The sequence below is a fragment of the Triturus cristatus genome, chromosome 2_2 (genome assembly GCF_964204655.1).
Source record: "Triturus cristatus chromosome 2_2, aTriCri1.1, whole genome shotgun sequence".
NCBI lineage: Eukaryota > Metazoa > Chordata > Amphibia > Caudata > Salamandridae > Triturus > Triturus cristatus.
In genome coordinates, this window is record NC_140582.1 from 1,078,376,350 (window position 1) to 1,078,401,860 (window position 25,511).

At 42.6% G+C, this 25,511-nt stretch overlaps 1 protein-coding gene across 11 annotated transcripts in view; it reads left to right on the forward strand.

The window, feature by feature from the left end:
* CTBP1 (C-terminal binding protein 1) overlaps window positions 1–25,511 on the forward strand; it is a 2,306,313-nt gene that overhangs the window by 1,750,482 nt on the left and 530,320 nt on the right. The window contains exon 1 of one of the 11 annotated variants that reach the window (XM_085642600.1): window positions 3,104–3,293. The exons of 8 other annotated variants lie outside the window; for them this stretch is intronic. In XM_085642600.1, the coding sequence (XP_085498726.1) occupies window positions 3,251–3,293 (43 nt within the window). In that variant the 5' untranslated portion in view covers window positions 3,104–3,250. Of the gene's footprint in view, window positions 1–3,103; window positions 3,294–3,429; window positions 3,600–4,013; window positions 4,119–25,511 lie in introns of those variants that run through there. 2 more of the 11 variants (XM_085642601.1, XM_085642602.1) reach the window with 2 other exon arrangements.

The following is a 25,511-nucleotide window of genomic DNA, read 5'->3' on the forward strand; positions in this document are numbered from 1 at the left end:
TGCATCAGGAGGTGAGGGTAATTGCAGCTGGTAGAAGACCTCAAAATCACATTCGCTACATCAAAGTGGTGAAAGAAATGCAAAAGGTCAGGGGTCAGGTAGAGAGAGTGGACCCTACAAGAGGCAGGTCAGAAATGGCCCAGGACAAAAATGTCCTGTTCTATCCAGAAGGAAGGACAAGGACTCAGAAAGTTAAAAGGGAGCCCACAGGGTGCTGGTCTGGAAGGGGCTGGAGGAAAAGGGAACAAAAAGGTGGGTATCAAGGGAGCAGCAGAGGCCTATTGTCTGCTATACATGAAAGAGATGGCAAGCAACCAGTGTTGCAATTGTGTTCATCTCTTAAACAGGGCTGTGTCTTATTGAGTAATGTTTGTTGGGGAGGAATGGGATGCGAGCTAGAAATTTCCCAACAAGTAAGGAATTATACCCAACTAAAAAAAGTCAGTGATGAGCTGAAGGATGCAAGAGGCGTCTGACTGGTGGTAATAGTCCAAGATCGGAATGTGTCGCAAAAGCTAAAATCAGGACCTTACCCAAACTTTGCAGGCTGAGGGGAAACGTTGCACGTCCAAACCGAAGAACATACCATACATCCCAAATCGAATCCTTCTGGCTGCCATGTCCTATAGAATATTGATGCCACTCACCTTCTACTGACACACATACCAGACACTCAGGATGTCAACAAAGGGCCCAGTCAAGGCCCTTCACTGGAACTTTGTAGAGCGAGGCTGGCACACTGTCACTCGTTACCAGGAACGTAGAAACTCCTGTCTGGTACTAAAGATTCAAAAACTGCATGCTAATAATACCAGGAAGGGCCTGATTAAGAGTTTGGCGGACGGGTAACTCCATTACAGACGTGAGGGATATCCCGTCCGCTGCATCACGAGTTCTGTTATATTTCATGTGATATAATGGAACTCTTAATACGGCGGAAGGGATACTCATCCGCCAAACGCCTAATCTGGCCTTACCTGTCTGTGATCTGGGGCATGAACAGTATAAAGAAGGCACACTTGCCACGCCCCTCCAGATCAGAGTCCTACTCCTGGTATTCGGTACCTTTACCCATACAAGTCCTCGGCGTGCACAGTGATACCATTAAAATGAATACAGTGAATGCTTCCAGTTGAGTAACTCAGAGTTGGGGTGCACATTTGCGAAATCATGCAGAGGACATTCACATCTGAACAGCAATTTAATCCCGGGATTGTACTAACATATAACTTAAGATACATCCCTGGTGCCTGACACCCCTCATATGGGTCCTGCAAACGGCTCCTAACAACGTACTCAAAATCCAGGAATGATTTACATCAGGGTTAATGTTTATCCTTTGGAGGCCCGGTTTCCATTTTCTCAGGTGTGGAAGGGAGGCAGGTTTAACAGGAAGAAGCAATGAGGAATAACGGCAGAGCTATACTTGGTATATCTGGTGAATAAGTAGGGAGTTGGATGCAGGACAGGGCTGAAATGCTTGCCAGATATGTGGGGGTGTCAAGTGTCAGAGGGAAGCTGTTTGTCGTGCAGTGTGGACCTGAGTTGTGTGTCTGTGTGCCCCGCGCGTCTCTGTTCTTTTCCAGTATGACCATGCTTGTGTGCCATGTCTGGCCTGTGTGAGGGGGTTGTGGGAGTCACTGTGGACATCTGCAACAGCCCTACTTGTTTTGCTGCATGACCACACTGAGTTCCTGGACCGTTGCAATGTGTCCCAGTTGTTATGTTCTGGTATATAGATTTATAAAGCGCACTGTTATCCGAGGGTGTCCTGGCGCTGCCCACTGTTTACCTGAAAAGAGAACCCCCACCCCCAAAGGTCGGTGCAATACCCCTGGTGGTGCTTTAGCAGTGGCTCGCCTGGACAGGAGGCTCACTCCTCAGGCAGCTTGTTGATTGGAGTACGCGGCAATGCGCCTGCAGTGGGGTCACTGGGGCTGCTGGAAGGATGAAGCATGCATCTTTAAACCCAGATTGGATGGGAGAGGAGGCAGGCCCAAGCATCCGAAGCATGGCACAGGAGGTCCTGAAGCTATCTGCCTGTAACAGGAGAGTCAGGCCATTGCCAGCAGTCCATCCTGCGCACAGAATCGCCTTAGACTGCTGCGAAGTAGACTTGTTTGGCTTCAACCTCTGTGTAACACCAAGTCCGCTGACACAGCACTGATTTCAAACTGGACCAGGATGGCCCACTGCAAACTCAAACTTTTCCCCAGCAGACCTGACTTCTCATGGCAGCCAACCGATTGTGGAAATTAGTGAGGGGTCCACCCCATACACTGCCCCCCCTCCCAAAAAAAGATACGCCCCTGCTCTTAAAAATGCATCATGGTATTCTCGCTGCCTGCTGCTGACGGGCCTGCAGTGTACTTTGGCTTTCGTTCCGAGTCGGCTGTAATCCTGATCGGCTGGAAACGGTACTTCCTCAGGGGACATTTACAGTCGATTTCCCGCAAACTCGTAACGAGAGCCCGGTTTGATCAAATGGATTGTTCCACTCCAGTTTATATGTAAAAATGGAATACGTAGGTGCAAACTATGTTTGCAATCCAAAGTAATGGATTTGTAGGTGAGAGATGTTTCTCTTTGCGACACTGTAATTGATTATAAAAGGAGGCTTGATTTTCGCATCTTGGTATACTAGAGTGGTTCACGTACTCGTTTTGCTGTGGGGCATTATGGGTTCTAGTTCTGTTTCGGCTGTGCAAAAGTACATCTTTTTTTCTTTTTCTCTTCGCCATGCAAGATTTTTTTTCAGTGTCATTTATTTATTGGTCCTGCTCTATAGGCTGATTTTGTCTTTTTTAAACTGGCTTGCTCTGTTGTCCTGCTACGGTTATATATATTTTTAATAAGATGTTAGCTGTCACTGTGTATAGACTACCTGCACTAACAGCAGAGCAGCGACATTGCAAGCTGGTGTTACGCATCTGACCACACCCAGCAGAACAACTGCACGGTCCCCATTTTGTAGATAAGGCGGATGGAGATTGTTTTCATTTTTCTTTTTACACCTCCCTCCTCATCTTTTAGTGCTCTTTGGAGCCTGCTAAACAGAAGATCAATCCGGCTGGAGCCAAGCCCCGCCTGCCTCGCCTCTCCCACTTTCAGAGACAGCAGCGCTGGGGCTTTGGTGCGTGTGCGCTCGTGTGTTACTTCAGGGAAAAACTGAAGTGGCCGCCATATGCTTAGGATTTTTTAAACATTTCCCTCAAGTTCTTAACTGTAGGGAGTCTGGACATACACCTCAATGGGAAGTTCTCATTTGCTAAACAAGGGGTTGCCTCCTCTAGGTAAAACATTTTGCACTGTTCTATTTTATCCCGATTTCTTGCTTTCAGCGAGCTCGTGGGCGGCTGCGTTGATATCTGTGTATACATAAAGGCTTGTTCTGCTCCCCTCCCATCCCCCTCCCTTGGCCGCCTGCTTGCTTTGTGTGTGAGTGAGAGGGAGGGAGCAGGGCGAGGGAGAGAGAGAGAGAGAGTGAGAGTGCATTTTTTGAAGACTTGGTCGCGAAATATGGTTATTTATAATTGAGCTGCGTCGATGGCCAAATATCATCATGGACACGAGTACTTTGCGCAGCAACTGTTGGGATGGTGGGCATTTATTTCTATTTCTAAAGCTGTACCTCCTTGTTCCAGACCCCTTTGTGAGATGCAAACTTGTTTGCAATCCTATTTTTCTGGTGGATTACAAATCTGTGCTGCATTCTTGATTTTTATTTTCCAATTGTGTGCATTGATTTGACTGGACTTGAACTGCGGAGGAATGCAGGTAACAACGTTGCTGTTTGCGCCGTAGGAAAAAGGGCAGCCGTTTATGGTCCGTGCTCGGCGATGCTCTCTCGTGTTTATTATTTCATGCGATCGTATTTTCACAGTTGCGTAGACAGGGTTGTTGGCTTTGATATCTGGTGCGCGTAGTGAAATGCATTTTCTGATTTTAGCGTCGCCTGCTCCTCTCAGAGCCCTGTGTGATTTTATGGCTCAAAGGCGTTCATGCTGGGGCTCGTGTTACAGGGCTCTGAGACCGAGAAAACACACTCCCTTTCCCAAGACAATGATGAATAGGGCTCGAGGCTGCCTATCTCTGGCATCGGCAGGTGATGCAAAGAGGTGCGGGGACTGCATGGGATCTAGAAATGTGTGCTGGAAACGGCATTTACTTGTACTTTTTAAATGGCTTATATATATTTAGGGAGACACGTGAAGGCTGAAAATGCAACCGCGTTCTCCGCAAGAACTGTGATGTTTTACGACGTATTTATTTCTGTGCACTGTCTTTGGGGAGTTGGGGGCGGCGGGGGCAGTGTGCACTCCTTGGAGGAAGGGTGTGTGTTGTTTATTTGCGCCGCAGCGGCCACGAGGTTAATGTGTAGCCCTCGGGCTTCCTGCCACGTAAATTCAAGGAAAACGCGATTTGAAGAAATCTGCATGTTTTCCCCTCACGGTGAATCAACACAAGTTACAGTTGATTTGATGCTGCACGTGTAGGGTGGGAGCAAGCGCAGCCCTGATGACCCCCCCCCCCCCCCATGCAGTTGTAATGCCCCCCCCCTGCTGCGGGTAACGGGGTATTAGGAACCCGGTGACACGGCCTCGCTGTGCAGGGGAGGGACAATAATGCTGATAGCGCTAATCCAACAAACTGCTGACCTCTTCCCCCCCCCCCCTCCTAAAAAAGAAACCAACCCGTTTAGCAGTACGAAAGCTGGGCCAGCGACATGATTTAATTTCCATTGGGGTGGTTGTGATATCAACAGTAAATGGTACGCTGTGTTTTTAAGGAGTTATTTTCTGCCGTGAGTCAATATTATTGAGTGCCGCATCTGGATTGCAAAGCGCAGACCTTACAGGATGGCGATTGACAGTAAAAACACATTCTCCACCTTTCGAGATTAATTTTCATATGATTTTTGCAGCTATAATCTAAGGCGCTTGTTCTCATTTCGTCAGCATATATGTCGGTGTTTATCTTAAATGCACACTGTGACTTTAGACGGGGTGCGCTCGTAGGGGTGTTTCTACCCCTTTCATTTGCCAGTATGCAACGAAGGCACACGTTTTGCATACTCTGTGCCCTAGTGAGGCAAGGGCATGACACTTTATGTGTAAGGTATTAATGCACTGCGGCCGCTAGCTTCATAACCGGAAGCTTTGGCGATCCCCTTGGTGGCCCGCCCTCTTGGAATGGCTCTCTTCTGCTCCGTTCTGTCCACTGCAAGGGATCTAACGTCGTTCGGATTCCCTGGAGCGTCCGGACGTGAAAGTGCAGGCCGCTGTGCGGTGCACAACCAGCCAGCCCCTTGTGCATGCATGTGTGGCCATGCGTTACTACAAGCTACCCATCCGACATCCGCACTTCCCGCTGCAGACATACATCAGTGTCGGCCCCGCGCCCCCTTAAAGCGGGCCGAACCCTTATTAATGGTGGGGGCTGTGTTAGACCAGGGGTCTCTAACCTACTCTGTAAGCAGACCTACTTCTGTGCAATGAAAATCATACCGAGCTGCTAAAACTATTAGTGTTTTTATACTGACTACATCAAACAAGATTATTTTAGTGGCCACCCCATTCATGATTACCAGCCAGTTGTCAGCCTCAGTGCTTCAGGAGGGTTTTCCAGCAGTAATGTAACAAGGCTTTGGAATTCCTTTATATGTGTTACACATACCAGCCATAGCTGCAATACTCCTGGCACCAAGTGATAATATTAATAATAATTCTGCCCAATGCCTGATGAGTTATCAAACACATAACAATCAATAAATATATTTTGCAAATTGAACCATTTCTCAAAACATCAGTTTATGAGCTATGAAAATACACATTGAATCTTCAAAGAATAGCATTGTTTGAATAAACATAGTTCTCAGTGTGGCTTAATACAGAGATGTGTTTCACTGTAGAAAAACATATCTAGATAGTTTGCGCTCTGTACACTAGTGCAGTCTGTATTTCAAACTTTTGACTAGCGTTATTTTGTATTTTGTTGATGGGGCAACTCTGTATCATCTTCCCACTAAGCTTTCTCATCACCGGATGTACCTTTTTTTTGTTGCTACATTTACCAGATGTGAAGTCCCACCAATTTCTTAAACCAACGTATTCCATCACTTCCCCCCCCAAACACACACACACTTCTCTGGTGGTTCTGTTTACATTTATACATCCTGTACTACCAAAATGTAAATGGCATCATGGAAGTCCACAAGTACATTTGGTGCCCTCATCTATAAATATTTCGCTTCATAATTGTATGTGAACCCTGATTTGCTGCATTTCTAGCTCTTGGTTTCTCAAAGCTCCTGCCTTCTCACAAATTGTTTTCTTCAATTAATTTCACACACCATGAGTTGTATACGTCTGATCACATTATGTTGACATCTTACCTTGGTGACTCTCCCAAAGCTCGATGCATTCCTCTTTGAGTTAATTACATCGGAGATCCTCTGTCTTAGCTCCCATATCACCTACTCCTAAGGGCCTTCATTAACACCATCCCACCATCTCCAATAACATAAAAATAAGGTCATTCACTCTGCACTTCCTTTATCCATCCTAGACCGTGGATTCCTCTTTCTGATGTGGTAGGATAATACTCCCTTGGCCTTGCCTCGAAGTGGCCATCTTGTACAGTTACTCATATTTGTACCTGCTATGGAAGGCTTGTTTTTGTCTTCTCAGTTACCTCCATTTACTGGTGAGGGACTTTTCCTGAGAGCTGAAAACTTTGTACAAATAGGGACTGACTGTATTCATTTTGTAGTTCTGACTAAGAACCTGGCCATGAACGCCTTCAGCTCCTCATTTGCATTGGAACCCAGGAGAAATAAGGCGCACAAATGTGCACTAAATTTTTTCTTTCCAGCTCAAAGGCTGATCCAAACCCTCCAAGAGAATATATTTATTCAGCGACTTTAAAAAATGCAGTTCAAGAGAAAATAGTTTTATTATGTTTATGAATATTATGGTGATAATTCAATACTAGACCAACAGGTGTTCAGTGGTGCAAAAAAGTAAATCGGTTGTAGCCAGGGATATGTACAAAACAAGCGTGAGACACTAGTTAGGAGAGCGTTCACCTCCGGCCAATCCATGTCGGGTTGGGTTGAAGTTGGATGAGGTTGGAATTTCAGTCTTCTAGCAGCTCAAGTTTAGGTCATGAGTTGCCTTCCCATATTCATTGTTCCTTAGACCAGTTAGGAAGAGTTTAGGGCAAGATGCATCAAAGGGTTTTGCCCATTCTGTGTTAATGGGAAAATGTGTTCATGCATATGACCCTTAATGTCTCACTTGCGAATGCAACTGATTATCCTTTACATATTGATGGGTCCTAGTGCCCCTGGTGCTTAGGAACTACCATCAACTTAAAATATCCTGCTCTTCTTATTGAATTTTAAAAACTTTCAATGTTTTTCTTTAACCTTTGTCTCTCCTATATTCATTCTATGTTCATTAGTAATTTAAACCATACTAAAGACAGTTATAATGAATACATTTCACTTGTTTTTATATGGTGCAAGGCATTTGCACTGACAGTTTATGAGATGTTGGCTTTGGGCTGGAGAATGATCCTGGGTTGGAAAAGATCGGTATTAGTTGGTTTCTGAACTTTAGTCGAGAAGGTGTCAGTTGTAATGATGGCTCTTAGTCTAGGGTTGTGGATAGACCGGTCTTCTATTTACGGCGTTTTTTCGTTGCAATCTTTGTTCTTTCTCATATTATCCCTACCAATTTCTCTCTCTCTCTCTCTCTCTCTCTCTCTCTCTCTCTCTCTCTCTCTCTCTCTCTCTCTCTCATTCTCTCTCTCTCTCATTCTCTCTCTCTCTCATTCTCTCTCTCTCTCATTCTCTCTCATTCTCTCTCTCTCTCATTCTCTCTCATTCTCTCATTCTCTCTCATTCTCTCTCTCTCTCATTCTCTCTCTCTCATTCTCTAAGTATTCTCGACCAGGATCATACTTTGATAATCATTACTTCAGATTGTACTCTGGGTTTGCTTACATAATGATGTTCGTAATTGCGCACAAGACGGAAAAGCATGGTGTAGACTACATATGTGGACGTGGAAAGAATAATATGCTGTGCATTGCCATTTTTGAAGGTGAGGAAGGGCATCATGATCTACTCAAGGGTTTGCCTCTAGTGAGTCGTACCCCTTCCCCCGCACTCAGAATTGTGGTAATCAGCAAAAGCATATTCATCTCTGAACATCTCTAGTATTATATGCTAGTGAAAATAAATGTGGACCAGAAAACATTATTTGAAACAAGTGTACTAATAAACACAATTAAAAATGTATTACTTAAATGCTAAATTCATACTCCTTGCTGTTACCACAGTAGAGCTTGACCGACTGGAGAGAGCACTGCTTAATATCTCAAAAAAATCAAATCTAGCCGTACAAAATAAGCACATTAGTGCCATACGCACAAGGCACAGTTACTGTGATTTTATTTGACTTTATGGATTGAACCACTTGTGCCATTGTAATTGTTAAATATCTTTGTAACTACTACACAATGAAACTTATCCTGGCATTAACCATACATAGACATCCTCCTGAAAAATTAACTTGTTGCCATTGTGAGGGGCATTATCCTTGAGCCTTCTCCTTTCAAGGGTGTTGGCCCCTCCCCTCACTCAAAAATAGCTTTACATATGTGTATATTCTGTGCGCACACACATGTACAGTATGTGTGTGTGTGTGTATATATATATATATATATATATATATATATCTACAGATGCACAAAGTGTATGCTGATCTGCCATTGTTGAGTGCGTAGAGGGGCCATGACTCATGAGATGCGAAACCCGCCTGTTTATACCTTGTCATTTTTTCATGTATATTTCTTCTAACAAAGGTATTTCGCCAAAACCAGAATGCAAGTGGTTACATTTGTGCAACAGTGGAAAATCACATGCAAAAATCCTTGTGTCTATCTTGTGTGTGTGTGTAGAAAGGGGGAGGAGGTTGTTTCCTTGTGTGAAGTCAGTGTAACATGCAATCTTTTCAGCAATAAACAGTTTTACCATGCTATTTTCACTATACTGTGACAATAACATAATCATATGGCATTTGTCTATTGCGCTATAGTCATACATGCGTCAACATGCATTGATTTATGGTACAGTTGCTCACAATAATGTATTGTAGGGTCCCATTAATTCTTTTCTACCATGGCATACATAATTGTATGTGTATGTTCTGAACACGTTATTTTCCATTGTGTAATTTATAACATTGTGTATATAATTGTACATGGAGTTATGCTTTTTGAATTTAGCTTGGGACATTTTTACACTTTTCTTAATTATAGTCCTAGCTTATGGTAAACGATTTGTTATTAGTGATTCTTCTAGTCGCCACACATCTCCACTCCCAGTCTGTTCCTCGTATACCTAGTGTGCCCAGCTGCCCATAATGGTTAATCTTTTTCATTACATGTTACGTCTTGCCCTCTGAATGAATGAGCGACTTTGGGCCCTCCAGTGCCTGAAACAGAAACTGTTTCCTTGTTGTCCATTTGCATTTATTCTGTGCATAAAATACTGGACTTACGTGTTTCTCTGAAGAGAGTCTTTCATAGCTACTGTTATTGTTTTCACTTGACTTGCTTTGTGCTCAGCTGAAACTGGAAATGCTTCCCCGTTGATGCAAGGAATAAAACAAGATGTAAAACAGATAATGAGACTTAATGGTTTAACAAATTGCTCTGTTAAATTTGTGTCTGCCTGTAACAAAGAATGGATACTTTTATTAAATTAAGGGTACTTTTCATTTGATATGTAGGTGAAGCAGAACGGAATTTCTTGAATAACATTAGGTCGTGGGAAGAAAATAACTCACTGGATAGTGGCTCAGAACAAGCAGAGTCCACTTGCCTGTTTTGAGAAGGCATCGCTAGTTCATTGTCTGTTTGAGGAATGTCTTTTAACTCATTTGGGTTTTACTGCCCCTATAGAAAGATGTGATTGTTTCGAGGGCTACGCGGAGCCAGCTTGTATGCTGGCCATGCGCAGAAACCCCAGTGGGCTGTACCAACAATAAACATGTTGCAAGGTGTGCAATTAGGTTGCAATTTATGGGCCCTAATACACAACTTGAAAAGGAAAATCTTCAAGGAAGTAGTGCTTTCCAAGAACACGAGTGAGATCTTTACATAACAATTCATCTGGTTTTGACTGCATTCAAGAACGAGAGTAGGAACATATATAAAGGCTGTTGCTCTCATATGTAGATTAGCGTTTTATTTCTGAGATTTTTTTCAAAATTCCTATTCTGCTCTTGATACAGACATTAGCTTGAGCAGACCTAGAGAGCCATTCTGAGTCTGCAGTACTACTCCTATATACACCTCTTGACCTTTGCTCCTGAGCAGACGTTCAGGATACTCCAGGCCTTTATATCAGTGCCCCTGAATTACAAGTTCCTTGGAAACACCACACACCGGTCGTGTTTTCCTCGATAGTTTGTCGTCTGATTTCCAGGGGAAACTGCAGGGCAGAATAATGAATTAATGGTGACATTAGACACGGAATTCTTATTCCCTCTCAGGAATTGTCACAAATCTTATTATTCCATAGAAGTGTATGCAGGATTCTCTTTTCACCCGGATCCCATAAGCTCCTAATTGGGAATACTATTTGATAATTCCACAAAGAGAATCGAAGGGGAAAAGGCAGTACAGAACAGTAGCGGATCTTTTCCACAGTCTAAACCCCTTTCTGTAGATTGTCTTTGTTAGACATTCGGTTTCTAGTTGGCCGAAGTATGCCCCATGTCCAAGTAGGGACCACAAACCTAGTCGGTAAGTCACAACACAATCCTGAATTATCCTGTGCTTACCTCCTGGTAGCTTGGCATAGAACAGGCAGGCCTAATTTAAAAGGCAATGTGTAAAGTATTTGTGCAATACCTCATACAGCAACAGAGTAAACACACCACAAAAGACAACAACGGTTAAGAAAAATAGAGATTATTTATCTGAGTAAAACATGATCAAAATCCATCAAGTAGAAGTAGAACTTAGAAGCAGGTAGTACTAAAATGGTTGTGAGGGACCAGGGCAAATCCAAAGTTCAGGCCGACCGCGATGGAGTGCGGGCTGGCTGCAGAGAATCACTTGGCTTTTCTGAACCCCAGTACCTTGAATCCTGGGGCACAGTCAGCGCGGCAGTGCTTTGCGTCGTCCAGCATCGGTTCCAACAGGCGGTTGGTGAGGCTTTGCGGGGCGTTATGCTGCTTCGCTCACTCAGCGGCAGAACCCAATTCTGAGGCTCAGAACTGGAGGCGGCACCTCAGGGCAAGGGTAGGACTCATGAAGACAGAGTCTGGCAGTACCAGTAGAATTGCAGGAAGTCTTTTGTGTCTCCGAGACTTCAGAAACAGGAGGCAAACTAACAAGCCCTTGGAGATCACTTTGGAGGGAAGGCAGAGTCCTGTTCTCCTTCCAACACAGTCGGAGAGCAGCAGACCAACAAGCAGGAAAGCAATCTTTCCAGAAACCAATCCAGTTTAGTCCTTTGAGCAGCACAGCAGTTCTTCGGACTGAGATTCGATGTAGGTCCAGAAGTGTCTGATTTGATGAGGCCAGAAACCCAGTACTTCTACCCAAATGGGCCTTTGAGCTGAGGGAAACATCAGAGTGGTTTTGAAGTGCACCAGTGTCCCTATCAATCCCAGCCCTCACTCCAGATTACAAGTGGGGGGGTTATCAGTCATTTGAGTGGGGTCAGACAACTACCCTTTGAAGGGTAAGGGTGAGGCCCTTCCACCCATCTGCCCAGGAAGACCCATTGGAATGCAGATGGGAGCTAAATCACACCCAGCCCTTTTCTTTGGCTGCCTAGAAGGAATTCACAAAGAGAAATGTCACCTAGCCCAGACTTGTATTAGATATAGGCTGTAAGGCACACAGAGCAGAATGTGCAGAGAAATGTCCACTTTTTAAAAGTGTCATTTATAAAATAGTAATGTTAAATCCGACCTTACCAGTAAATAGGATTTATCATTACCATTCCAAAGATAGGAAACATGAAAAAGCGACTCTTTTCTGATCAGAAATGACAGCTTGAAGGTATTTTAAGGAATTCTCAATTCTAGCTGATGAGAGGAATAGGCCTCATAGCAATGAAAAATAAGCGGTTTGTCACTGCCAGGATATGTAAAACATAGAAGTACATGTCCTGCCTTTTACTTACATAGTGTCCTGCCCTTTGGGTGACCAAGGGCTTTCCATAGGGGTTACTTACACATAATAAAAGGGACATTTAAGGTTTGGCAAGTAGTTTTAAATGCCAAGTCGAAGTGGCAGGTCTGAGACATGGTTAAGGGGCTAAATATGTGGGTGACACAATCGGTGCTGCAGGCCCACTAGTAGCAGTTAATTTACAGGCCCTGAGCACACGTAGTGCCCTTTACTAGGGGCTTATGAGCAAATTAAATATAAAATTTGGGTATGAGCCTATGTTACCATGTTTAGGGGAGAGAGCAGACGCACTTTAGCACCGATGAGCAGTGGTAAGATGCTCAGAGTCCTAAAGCCAGCAAAAACGAGTACAGAACAATTGAGGGAGGTAGGCAAAAGGTTGAGGGAAGACCACCCTAAGGCTGTCAGGTCTAACAGTTTTCGTATGCCAAAAGATAGAAAATATCTACAATTCTTTTTCAAAAAATATATATATATAACTTTTTCATAAGCTGCTGTTCTGTTCTTATTTAATTCCTCACCATTTGTAATGGGCTTTCATTCTTGGCTGTCTGTTATCTTAAGAAATGACAATGCTGTGAGTGAGAAATTGTATTTAAAATTACGTACCTCCATTGTTATTCTTGCGCATTTCCTCTATCTAAAACATTTCCAAATCTTAATAATGGCACCGAAAAAGTCTGTTTTCAAAAGCAAACATCAATAGTGATCACAGCCCAGTATTCAGAAATGTCTCTGCGAATGCACAGGATAAACCGTATCAAGGAAAGACCTTAAAAACGATTGAGAATTTTTAAGTTCAGAAGGATATATGCTTGTTGATCCTGTTAATAACCTCATGGAACATGCACCCACAATAAATTTGGAACAAACAAATCCCTGCTTTCAACAAATTTGTAATGCAGTAGAATGCTGTTACTTCTACCAGAAGACGACTGAGAAGCTTCACTTCCAGCTTCTTTCCTCCTTAAAACAAAATACTAGAGCATGTCTTCTATCTTCTTGCTCTTCTTTATATATATAAATTTCTTACAGTGCCTTCAGTGTTGTCTCTACTTATATTCCCTTTGATTACTCGATTCTGCACCATTGCCTGTCATCCTGATTGCAACGTCTGGTGTTCTTTGTTCAGGTAAATCCTCTTGTTGAAATTCATATCACACATTCACATATAATATCACAGATATACTTAATTTCTGACAGTAATTCCTAAATTCTAAATTAAATATAATTACTTTAGGTATGTGACATAAACCCAATACAAATGGTAATCCTAAATTAGATTCCATTGTATTGCATTTTTTAAATTGCTTTGATTTAGTAACCATTTCTTTACCCTAATCCTATTTCTAAAAGCAACCAAACCTGAAGTTAAATTATATTACAGTGAATTAGTTATATAAAATATATGCAATGTACTAGCTTTAATGTAACACTAATGCTAACCATGAGTACCTTTTAATTGTATTAAAGACACCACTTTAACCAAACCCTAAAGCTAATCGTAGCCTTAAATCATTTTCATATAATGAAATTTAAATGAGATAATCTTAACCAAATCCTATTATCCTTAACATTCAGCTACATTAACTTAACATACATAAATGTGGTGCAACAATAATGCTTACTCCTAAACCTACATGATTTTATTAGTGGACCAGGGAGCGGACGTCTTTGATTTTGATGAACCCATTTTCAGTGGGATTGGATTCTCAGCATTGGTCATAACGGTGGTGGTGAGGACAGTCGCAGGAGTGTCACCGTTGGTAGTGGGGTTAATTGAGTGTCCTTGATGTAGAGCCTCAGGTTGTGTGCTTTAATGAGTACATGCTCCTTAACTAAGGAGTACAGTAGCTCCATGTTTTTACCCTGTCCACAGTAGATGAGTGGTTTGTGAGCTTTAATGAGTACATACTCCTTGACTAAGGAGTACAGTAGTTCCATGTTTTTAGCCTGTCCGCTGAAGATGAGTGGTTTGTGATGAATGCTGAATGGGAATGCAGCATGGCTAGATTAATCTAGTGGTGGTGGGTGCTGAACTCACTGGTTTCCATGACTGCGAATATGTCCAAATTTGATCTTCGAATTAAAAGTACTTCCGAAGTTCAAAATGACTTTATTTTATTGCATATAAGTCTCCCCCCTCCCCCCAAGATCTGCCATAGGTGCCCCAAGGGTAGGGGGTATTGCTGTAAAAAAAAAAAAAAACAGGGACAATAAAAAAGATGATGTCTTGTATTCCCTTTTAGAATAAAACAGCCAAAGTCGTTTTTCCTGATTGTAATGCTACTAGCTGAAAAAGCTAAAATGGGAAGGCTTTATTAAACTTAAATCAAAAGTTCGACTTTAATAGAGTTAGCTAGCAATATGATTCAAAGTGTCAAAATAATGGTTAAAATAAAACCAACAACTTGCCAAGGTTTGATTTACTATAAATAATGCAGGAAAGTAGTTTTAGAACTTACAATCCTGAAGTTACCTAAAATCGATCGGAAGCAGCCTCTGCTAATTAGCCAGCCTTTGACAGCCTAAGACAAGTTGCTCCGAGAGTAGGTATGAACAGGCCTAAGGCTGAAACAATACAACCATTTGGTGGGAGGAGATTGGAGAAGCCAGGGAGCTGAAGGGGGCTGGTTAGATAAATTGAACTTCAAAGGCAGGAGTCCCAGGACACAGGTCAGCCCCCACTTCCTTGATTGCTGGCCACATGGGAGTGCCCCTAATTAGATTAGGAGAGGGGCTGGGAGGAGAGTGTAGTGAAGTGTTAGCCACACCTGTGGGTTGGGTTACACAGAAAAATACTCCATGGAGAGCATTACTCCATTTTGATTTTTTGGAGAACAGTGCATTCTGGGTCAGAAATTTGTCACACTTCACAGGAAGTGGTCATAGCAGGGGGAAGCAACTTTACCCCTACTGGTTGGGGTGCCCCCCCTTCTTGCCAGCCCAGAATGGAGGATAAATATAGCTGAGCTGTAGGAGCTCCTCAGAACACTGCCTGGAACTAAAGAAGGAGAAAGACTGCCCTGCCGAACTCTTGGACTGCACCACTGAAGGCTTGCACTCAAAAGGACTGCACCTCTCGAGGCTAAAAAAAAAAAAAAGACTGAGGAAAATGAGTGGAATCCCTGATCAACAACTGGTACAACAGAGCTGAAATAAGTCACCTGCAATCCCAAAGAGAAGACCACCCGCGCTGACCAGTGGTAACTGGATTTTTCCTGAACTGTGCAGGTGCATTGTGAAAGATGACGTTCTAGCCCCCAAGTGGCAATTCAGAGCTTCTGAACCTTTGGCCAAGTGGAGGAGGACACTTACGTCCTCAAGGGAACCAACTGAACTACAGCTCCTGGACCTATCTTCAACAAATTCTTAACCCTCAAGAGGCGCCTCTCTGACCGTCAGCTCTTGGAGTGGTTCCCAAGCTTATTCAATTGAAGCTTTTGGGCTCTTTGTGAATGGGTCAGTTTGCCCTGGAGCTGCGCTGCTCTCACAGAGAATGAGCGCAAGCTGCTGCAAGTTCGTCTCTTTGCCCAGCAAGCATCATCTGTCGGAGTGGATCAGCACCGTGAGGCTTCATTCCGCTTGTCCGCGAACCTTGGCCCCGTTGACCATCACCAGCAACGTTCTACTTGCTCCTGGTGAACTTCTCCCCCGCGGACGGGACTCTTGGCACCAAACGTAAGGTAAACTTTCAGTGGGACTAATCTGGGACTGTTTCTGACCGCGCTCCATCTCGGTCAGCTTGAATTTTTTGATTTGACCCTGTCCAGCTCGACTAGATAGCCATGGTTGGCGCTTTATGCTGTTAGGCACTATAATACAGTCTATTCTTTAAAAATTCATATTTGCGGATCCTTACATTGAATTGTTGTCATTTTGGTATCATTTTAAAGATAAAAATATTCTCTATTTGTATTATCTTTTACTTATTTACTCGTTTTTTTATATTAACTGCTTTACACTTGCCTGTCCCCTAAGTTAAACCTGACTGCTCGTTGCTAAGCTGCCAAGGATTGAGCAAGGCTTAATTTGAGGCTTGACTGGGCCTTATTAGTGATTGTGGTATTATTACTAGCTGAAGTTGAATACCCCCACCTTCTTATAACCCACTTTCCTACATCCAGGTTTTGCCTTTGGAGCATGTAGATTTGGTGATGTGTTGCTTGATGTTAGTGTCTTGTAGGTTGAGGATTGTTTTCCTCTTGGCCTGAAAAGAGAACTATCAATGGGAGTTAAAGAGCCAGAGGAGGACTTTGTTGGAGTGCTTGCTGGACAGTGTGACAGTAGCATCATTCGTTTCTTCAATGAAATGCTTGTTGGTTAGGTGACAATGTGAGTCATGGCTGTGACGTCACAATTTGTGTAGTGTTTTTAAATGAGGCTATGCCTCATTGAACCTTCATGAACCTTTTGTGCATGTTGGCAAGCTGGATATGCACTAGTTTGCTGTAGTTCAAATGAAATGATTGAGGAAGCTGTTCTGGACTTTGCTCATTACAGAGCCAAAGTGAACGTACACAGGCCCATGTATAGTAAAGATGGGGCTTTACTCACTGCAGCAAAACACCCGCACGTCAGCTGATGTTGTAGATCTGATGTTGTTTGAATATTATGCAAATAACGTATCTTTTAGAAGCTATTATTTGAAAAATTAGATGTAAATTGTTGATTTTCAAATGGCCTGCTAACATGTTAGCTTTCAACCATGGTCACATGGACAACAAATATTCCTTAAGGCATCATGTTAGGGTACTGTAGTGTACTAAAGAAGTAACTTATCTGTGGTTATTGATGAGGCATTTCAAAAGAAGAAGATCTGAAATTAAAATATACCTATTTTACATTTTGCACTTCAAATACTTATTGTAAAAATCCTATTCATCTTCAAACAGGGGAGTTTTGGAAAATGTTTATTCTCTGTAAAAAATATAGATTGGTATTGAAACCACGACTAAGTGAGTAGCAAGCAGAGAAGATGTGATAGTTTTTGAATTTTAAAATTAAAATCCTCTTGTTTTCACTGTGGCAGTGTCTAAAGAGCTTTATATGGTGAAGCCAAAATTGGAGCACTGCCATGAAAAGTTTAAATATTTTTTAATAAATCTAGAGCTGTCAATTGAGTTCCCAAAGTACTAAGAGATCTGAGATAGGGAGTGGGGATACCGCCCCCCCCCCCCCCCGATTTCTCCCCCCCCCGGCCACTAGATGGGGAAAAGTGATTATCCAGATGACACGTGTCGACCTTGACCCTCCATTGCATGGCGGAGAATTGCATGCTACTTCATAATGGCGGGCTTTATAACGCAGATGGGGTAGGACATGACACACCCTAAGATGAGCCATATGCTGTCCAGGTATACTGATTCTTTACGAAAGAATAACTAAAATGTGTAGCAGTACTGAGATACGCATGAAGGATTTTTGTACGTGTTGAGCTGTATATCTCCTGACTGAACTGTACTTCTGTTTTTGAGTGAAAAATTATAAATAAAGTTTAAAAAAAAAGTACTAAGAGATTGTAATTTTCATTTAATAAAGATTAAATGAGAAAGTGCATTCAAAATGACTTCTGCAGCCAGCCTTGCCTTTACTAATAATACACCAAAACATTTGGAAACTTAAAAGGCTATTTATTAGATTCTGCCTGGCTGTCATGTGAATGGGACTGGTAGTACCATTGTAAGTGGTTGTCCCTAGATATATCCAATCAGACTAGGTATAGAATGGTGAGAAACTAGCAATAAATGTAGTGAGGTGGATTGACTTGTAGTTAGACCAGGCTTCTTTTAATTTCAACCAAAATGATTGTCAACTCTTCTACCACTTTCCATTAAATAAAATGAATAGCACATAAGAAAGAAGCATGAAGTCACTTGTGGTTTATCTTTACTTTTTTTGACCTAATTGACTTTGAGATCATGTGCATACAGTAAATAAGTATAAATAGTCTGAAAATGTATGCGTTTACAAATATGTTCAATTATAAACCAACTTACAAAGTATAAATAGTAGTCCATTGTAAAAAGTGCATTATTCTTCGAAACCTCACTTTAATAAAGACTGACCCGTCTTTATTGAAGTGAGGCATGGAAGAGTAATACACTTTTTACAGTGAATTCAATTCATATTTTCTTCAGTTGGTTTATGATTGAACACATTTGTAAATGCATACATCTTCAGAAGTGCAGAGGGGCAATATTATTTCTACCTGCAGCTCCTAGGTAGCTGTGATTTATATTAACGAGTCTGTTCCTTCCTTAAAATGTCAGTAAGAAGTAGGGAATCAATGGAAGGCTAAGATAAGGGCACACCAATATATCACGCTATGTGCAATCTGGATTTTAGTTATTCCACAACCCTAATGAATGGTTTATTACTAATGTTAGTTTTACAGTAGGTTTATTTATATGTGTATTTTATTATATTGTACTTAACTGTTTTAAGGGTTCAAACCTCTGGCTTTGCTGCGCTGACATATGCTTGAATTGCAATTTGTGTTGATTATAAATATGTGGATTGTATTTTAGTGATTGACTCTGAATGGTATTCTAACTTTTTAACTTTATGGTTGACTTGGCTGCAGTTTATTTTTGTGGTGATTGTGGAATTGCATTGTGTTTCTTTTATGATTTTATCTAAAATTGAATAAAGAAAAATGTATACAAACATTTCACTTTCTATGTTGAATTAGCAATATTTTGCTTTAAAATTTTTATAATGACCGTTTTCTCTCATCAAAGGTTTGTTGGTGATGATTTAAGCAGATAGCATTTACATGAACGTCAAAGATGGCTGTGGGCTTTTTGACTTACCTACATCATTGAAGCGCCGAGCAATGGCTACTGAATGGGGTTCGGCATCAGGCTTTCATTTTAACAGGAAGTGTTTTCCTGGTTTTATGTACTTTAATGAATTTTGATCCTTGATAAAGTGACTAAAGACCCTTATCAAAGGATGGCAAAACACTTTACTGAGCATGCCATAGAACACGGAATGAAAAAATAAAAATATGACTGAAGAGGTTGTCTTCAGAGAGATACTGGTATGTTTGTAGTGCTGGTTTGGATACAGTAGACGAGGACAGCTATATGAATTCTTTTAAAAAGATTGACTTGGCCTTTCAGATCTGTGTCTGTATAGTAGCACTCCAGATCATTGGCACATTTCCAAAATATGACTGTTTCAGGATGGAAGACTTTCTGAATCTAAAAAGCCAAACTATGCTCAAGCTGGACAATCTCAAATGTCTATTTCTGCTATGAAGCTAAAGTTTTTGAGATAAATAATCAGCGCTGTTGCTGGTTTACACCTTGTAGGTGCTACATGCACTCTTAAATGTAGGAGAATAATCTATGTGAAGCCAACCCAGTAAAGATGCCGAGACATCATTTTGTATTTATAACCAGCCGTACTGCTGAGGGCTGCTTTAAAGGGACCTCGGCGACTTTCAGGCAGTCGGGTCAGTATTACATTTCGGTAGTCTATGCGTAAAATGACTAAGACTTGGACGCCATGTCCAGTGGAAACGTTGGAAAGGGACCAAAGTATTGGATAACAAAAGAAAAGAGTAGTTGCGGTTACAGACTCAGATAACAAAATAATATGCTTTAATAACTGATGCTGATTAAACGGAGGGCAAGGATGAACCTGGACTTGTAAATGCATTTTCTTTCTTAGGGACTGATTAGTTGTGTCCAAGGAATAAGACTAAGAGCCTGATTACGAGTTTGGCGGTGCGGGAGCGGGGCGGCACGCCACCGCCCACTCCCACACCACCAAACTCGACCGCCAGCCGCCTGCCAGATTACGAGTTTACTCATAGTCTGGCACCTTTTAAAAAGGCCCTGCAATGAGAAAGTCGCAGCCCATTCCTGCACGGCATGGACTATAAAGTCCATCCCATGCAGGAAAGGGAGTGCATGCACACAAGGGGACACAACATATGTCCCCCTGTATGCATCATATGGGCCTGAGGCACCAGCGGGGGCTCCCTTTGTTTTCTCACTGTGACCCTATCTAATGTGGTCTCTGCCATGGTTAGGGTCGCAGTGAAGAAACTGCGGCACCAAGCATGTTGCGGCCTTAAGACTGCCACGCCTCCGCCAGGGATCGTGGATCTCTGGCGGCTGCGGCAGTTTTCTCAAGGTCTGACCGCCATTGGAAAACTTGACTGTGTTCTACGCCATTTTGCTCTTTCACAAGGATCACATCTGCACACAAAGTAGTTCCCTTCAGAGCCTGTCATTGCCAAAGCAATGCATACTTTTCGAGGCCTAAATTTATTTTTGCTTCATTCATCCAGTGTCTGTCTGTCTGATCTATCTATCTAATCTATCTAATCGATCTACCTATGGTGTCAGGGAGGGCTTGGCAGCTCCCCCAACAGTAAAGTTTTACAAAAGCCTTGACAAAACAAGCACTGGCAGCTAATGCCTGACCTTTAAGCTTTGCCAGTGATTTTTTTCACATTTCAAGATTCCATAAGCATCAGTCTGCTGTAATATGCAGCATATTACACATCTCTTTAATCTTATTAAGTTTGTGTGCATACTTTTTGTGATATGTTGCACTGGCATTGTTGTTCGCCAATATTGAAGCGGTGAGAAGTTTTCGTATAGTCTGGACATCTACTCTCCGTCCATGTGGTGCTATTTCTGGAAGTTCACTGTTGTGCCCTGTTGGCAAAGCCCTCTGCCACGGCAGGTGCACGTGCGGCAAATTCAACCATTATGAATTTTTGGATTTTAATCCGTTTTTGCTCCTGACAATACACCATTTATATGTAAAGTGATAACAACACAACGTAATTATAGTGTGCCGATGTAGTATTTTTTACTGCATCATATTTGTCAGTAAAAGACAACAGTACGTGGACATTTCACATTAAAATAGAAGTGCTCGCTCTTTTCTCCGGACTGCAAAGACCAATGCTCTCTGAACTCTTTTCTTTTAAAGAATACTATTACTGTAAGTGGCAGCTTTCTTAAAAAGAAAAAAAGAAGGTAATCGAGTGTATTGCATAACTTGAACAAACCAGCCAAACATTTGCTCGATTATAGAAAAAACCCAGGTTACTTCTGTTCTGATTCTTATTTAGTTTTCCTGTTTCTCCAGACTGTTATTTTATTTTCTTGCCATTTCCCTTGCTAGAAAACCAGTTGCAGTGGCAATTTCAGGCTTTTGCTGTCCAGTACCACTGCACAGACATCATCCATGCTTTTGTTTCAGTAAAATTACATTGTCCTTTGCTTTTAATTATTTAGTTTTTAAGCTGCCACATAAAACAGAAATTTGGACTGGGACCGGTGTGTGCATTTGTTTGTGCGTTCGGATGTAGGTGATCCCCTGTTATCAAACGAATTAAAAAAACAATAACCGTAAGCTCATAGCAGTGGACAACAAAACCCCCGAAGCTAGCTTAGACAATTAGTTTGCCTTTCGAGTGAAATTTCTGAAATAAATGTATTTTTAGGAAAATATGATAGACAAGGTGTGAATGAATGTTAGACTCTGTTTTGGTCATTTGGTGTTTTGTAGATTGATGTGGAGTAGCAGGAGAAAGCTTCATGTTCCATGTTTGATTCGGAGGTTTTTAATTTCCTGAATCATCCAGGGTTTGCGCCTAGTCAAGCAAACTCAAACGGCAGCTATGGAAGCATTTTTTTTATTTGGTTAAGGCAGTTAATGGACTACAACATTGCATTTGATGCAGGAGACAGAAAATGAAAATAAATATGGTCAGATTGTTTCTGCCGATACTAGCGAACCTACAGCAGAATACCTTTTGAAGAGTGCTAACTTGACCTACGATAGCCAAGTATAATGGGCGATTTCTCCACCCTGGTGCAGAAGGAGTAAGTCTTGATAAACTTGTAATAAATCTGCCGATTTGACTTTACAATAAATCTACTGGTTTGACTTATTAAGTAGGCTCAGGGAGTTTCAGACCAATAAGGGGATTTTGACAACATGGCCATAGAAAATTGAAATTTAGGTCAATGTTATAGCCCGCTCCTCACCCTTCCTAAGATCGTGGTTCAGCTAGCATGCCTTCAACACTATTACCACAAACCAAACCTTTCGATAACATTGAAAATGTAACACTTTCCAGTTAACCAACAACCATATTTCAGATTCTCTCGCCAAGTTACCACTGTATCAGTCTTTAGTGGACTTAAATACTGAATTGTTCAAGGGGGAATTGGCTAACTGTCTGAGTATATACTTCTGAAGAAAGCAGTCACAGCACTTTTATGGGAGACTACCCGTGAGGTGTCATTCTCGAGTTTACTGCACTGATTTTCATACTTCAAGTCGTGAATAACGTTCTTTCAATCGTAGAGAGGAGCAAATCTTGCCTTCTGTTCCTTATAACTTGTTTACTGCTTTCAATTAGGCCTGGGCTAAATTTCCGATCCGCTCGCGGAAATTGCGATAATTTGTCAATTTCCGCATTCCGCAGCTTAGCGATAATTTGTTTCTTGCTTGCGCTGTAAAATAATACATTCTCTCGCGCGCGCGCGATCGCCTTACCTGAATCCCCGCGTTTGCCGACAAGTTTTCCCGATCCTGTCGCGTTCTCCACGAGATGTTGGATTGTTGGTAGCCATTTGCGCGGTCTCGCGACAGTTCGCGCCCGCAGTAATGTCATTGGTCGCGCGATCGCGTCTTTCTTCTCGCGGGCATGCACCGCGAGAAGAGTGAAAACAAGATGGCCGCGCCCGCGAGCAACCGCATGGGTAAGTTGGCGAGCCGCGACCACGCAGAAAATACCGCGAACGGGCAGGAAAAAAACTTCCGCATCTTCGCGATATTTCCGCGTGTTTGCGGAGATTTTTAACATTTTCACGATAATTTGCGAAAGTCACTTTCGCAAATTCCGCCCACCCCTACTTTCAATACTGTAGATCGTGCAACTTTCCTTAGTACTATGAAATCTCTCATGGCTATTAGGAGACCAGCTAGCACTGTAATGGTCATCTTCTGACCTACACAATAAATGTTCTGAGCAAGTGAAGTTAAACTCTCCCATCCTTCCACGCATGCTTTGGTGTTTCGCAGGATTACCTTCTTTCAATGACTTCCATCTCATCATGGTAAACTTTGTGAATTATTACCTGATTCAGTATAATTGTTGCTGGTATGTTGGTGGCACATGTTGTATGTAAAGATGTTACTGGTGCCAGATAGTCGACTGCAAACATCCAGAAAGAATGTTACCAACGTTTTAAACTAAAACCTCCAGAAGTTAAATCCTTCTAATCTCCTCATTACCTTCAAATCCCCAAATCCAAGGATTGCTGACTATTGTTCCTACACTCTATTTCTCCCACTATTGTAGTCTACTTTGATTGTGATATTTGTGTTGCTCAAAATAAGCCAGATCATTAGACTGTTTCTAGATAGTAAATTTCACCTTGACCTACATGTTCGAATGGGATTCATGTCCGATTAATATTACAGTGTATACAAAGTATTGCCAAACATTACAATAATTGGTGACACAGTGAGAAGGTTGCATTACTGCATCGCTGGATGGTTTGAAGCTTCATTTCAACTATGTTGCCTAACATCCTCCAGTCCTTTTTATTGGCTGCCTCGCGAACACCTATTCTTCTGTGTCTGATGTCTACCTATCTCTCACGTTTATGGCTCCTCATTTTTCCAATCCTTTCCTCTTTCCTGTCCTCAGTCCCGCAGCTCGAATCCTTTGCTGTTCAGGTTCTGTTCACTGTTGACTAAGTACTACCACTAAACAATTATGTTCTTACTTTGGAAATCCATGAAATCATAAAAATGTACATCGTTCATGTTTTTTTTCCTAAGTCTTAGGTTTAAGGACTAAAAACCATGACATACATCTGCTCTGTGGGCTTTTTCAACTTCCCTGTGCATTATTCTTTGTCATTCAACACTTCATCCTTCTAGCACGTTTTAGTTTTGAAACACAATAGATGTGTGACCCAAAAAATATAAAGTCCTGAACTGCTCATTAAAGGTATTGACTCTTCCTTAGAAAAGAGAAATCAATCCAACTTTAATACCTGGTTGTTATGGTAGTGTTGCGGGGTAAGTGAATGCTCGAGGCAGAGAGGTGATATACAGGGGTAGTTTATTTACTTATGCAGGCAAGTCCCGGAACGTATACATAAAAAAAACAAAAGAAGATGGATCCAATGGATGGCGGCCTGGTATGGTTGCAGGGAATTAGCTCGTCATTTCTGCTGGGGTCGCGTTGTCTCTATGGACTCTCCATCAGCGATATGCAGGAAAACATGAAAAGAAAAGGCACAGCCTTAAAATCAGGCTACTTCTTGTGGTTTAAGGATGGGGAAGTGAGGGATCACCCGTGTGGCCGGATCGTGCGGGCATGGGGAAAACCGACACCAGGATCGGGGTTGACCCGCTAGGAAAAAGGCACGGATCCCGCCCGTCTTAGTGGCCACCCACGGGGAAGTCAGCCACCCGTCGCCCTGACCCCCGATGCGGATCACGCACCTGTTGTAGTCACGAACCTCCAGGTCCGCGGCTGGGCACTGAGCGGGGAAAGCCTCCTGGCTCCTTGATGCTCGGTCCGATGTTGGGAGCTGGTTCTGCAGCAATCGACCTTCTTTCCTCCAGTTCTGCCTCTCTCGGGTTCGTCTCTCCGGCGGCGTTCTCGCGGTTCTCTCCCTCTTCCTGGTTGAGGCTCCACCTTTTTGAAGCAGACCAATCCCTTCCCACGTCGTTTCCAGGGGTGGGGTGTTGCTGCAGGCTGACTTGGCTGTTAAATGGCCAGAAGCCCGGGATGTCAGATGTCCCCGGATCGCGAACGGCACCCTCCATGTCCGGGAGCTGAAAACAAGCAGAGTGTGTTATAAAAGGTGAGTCCCCAGAGTATCCCACGGGGTCGGGAAGGGGTGACTCCTGACACACCCCTCTCCATGAGCGGTCCAGTTTGGGGACGTATGGGACCTGGGAGAGGAAGTCCGCATTAGAGTTGTCTGACCCTTTTCTATGGCAGACATCAAAAGCAAATGGTTGTAGTGAAAGAAAGCAACGCCTAACGCATGGGTTATTTCCTTTGTTCCTGTTCATCCACACTAGTGGGGCATGGTCAGTATACAATTGAAAACGTTTACCTTCCAGGTAGTACCGCAGATGTTCTATGGCCCATTTTACCACCAAGCATTCCTTCTCCATAACAGGATAATTCCGTTCCCGGGGAAACAGTTTCCGGCTAACGAAAAGACTTAGAGAGGGGTGTAGTACCGCGTTGTTGGGCGTGGATTTTTTTAGTAGATCTGTCA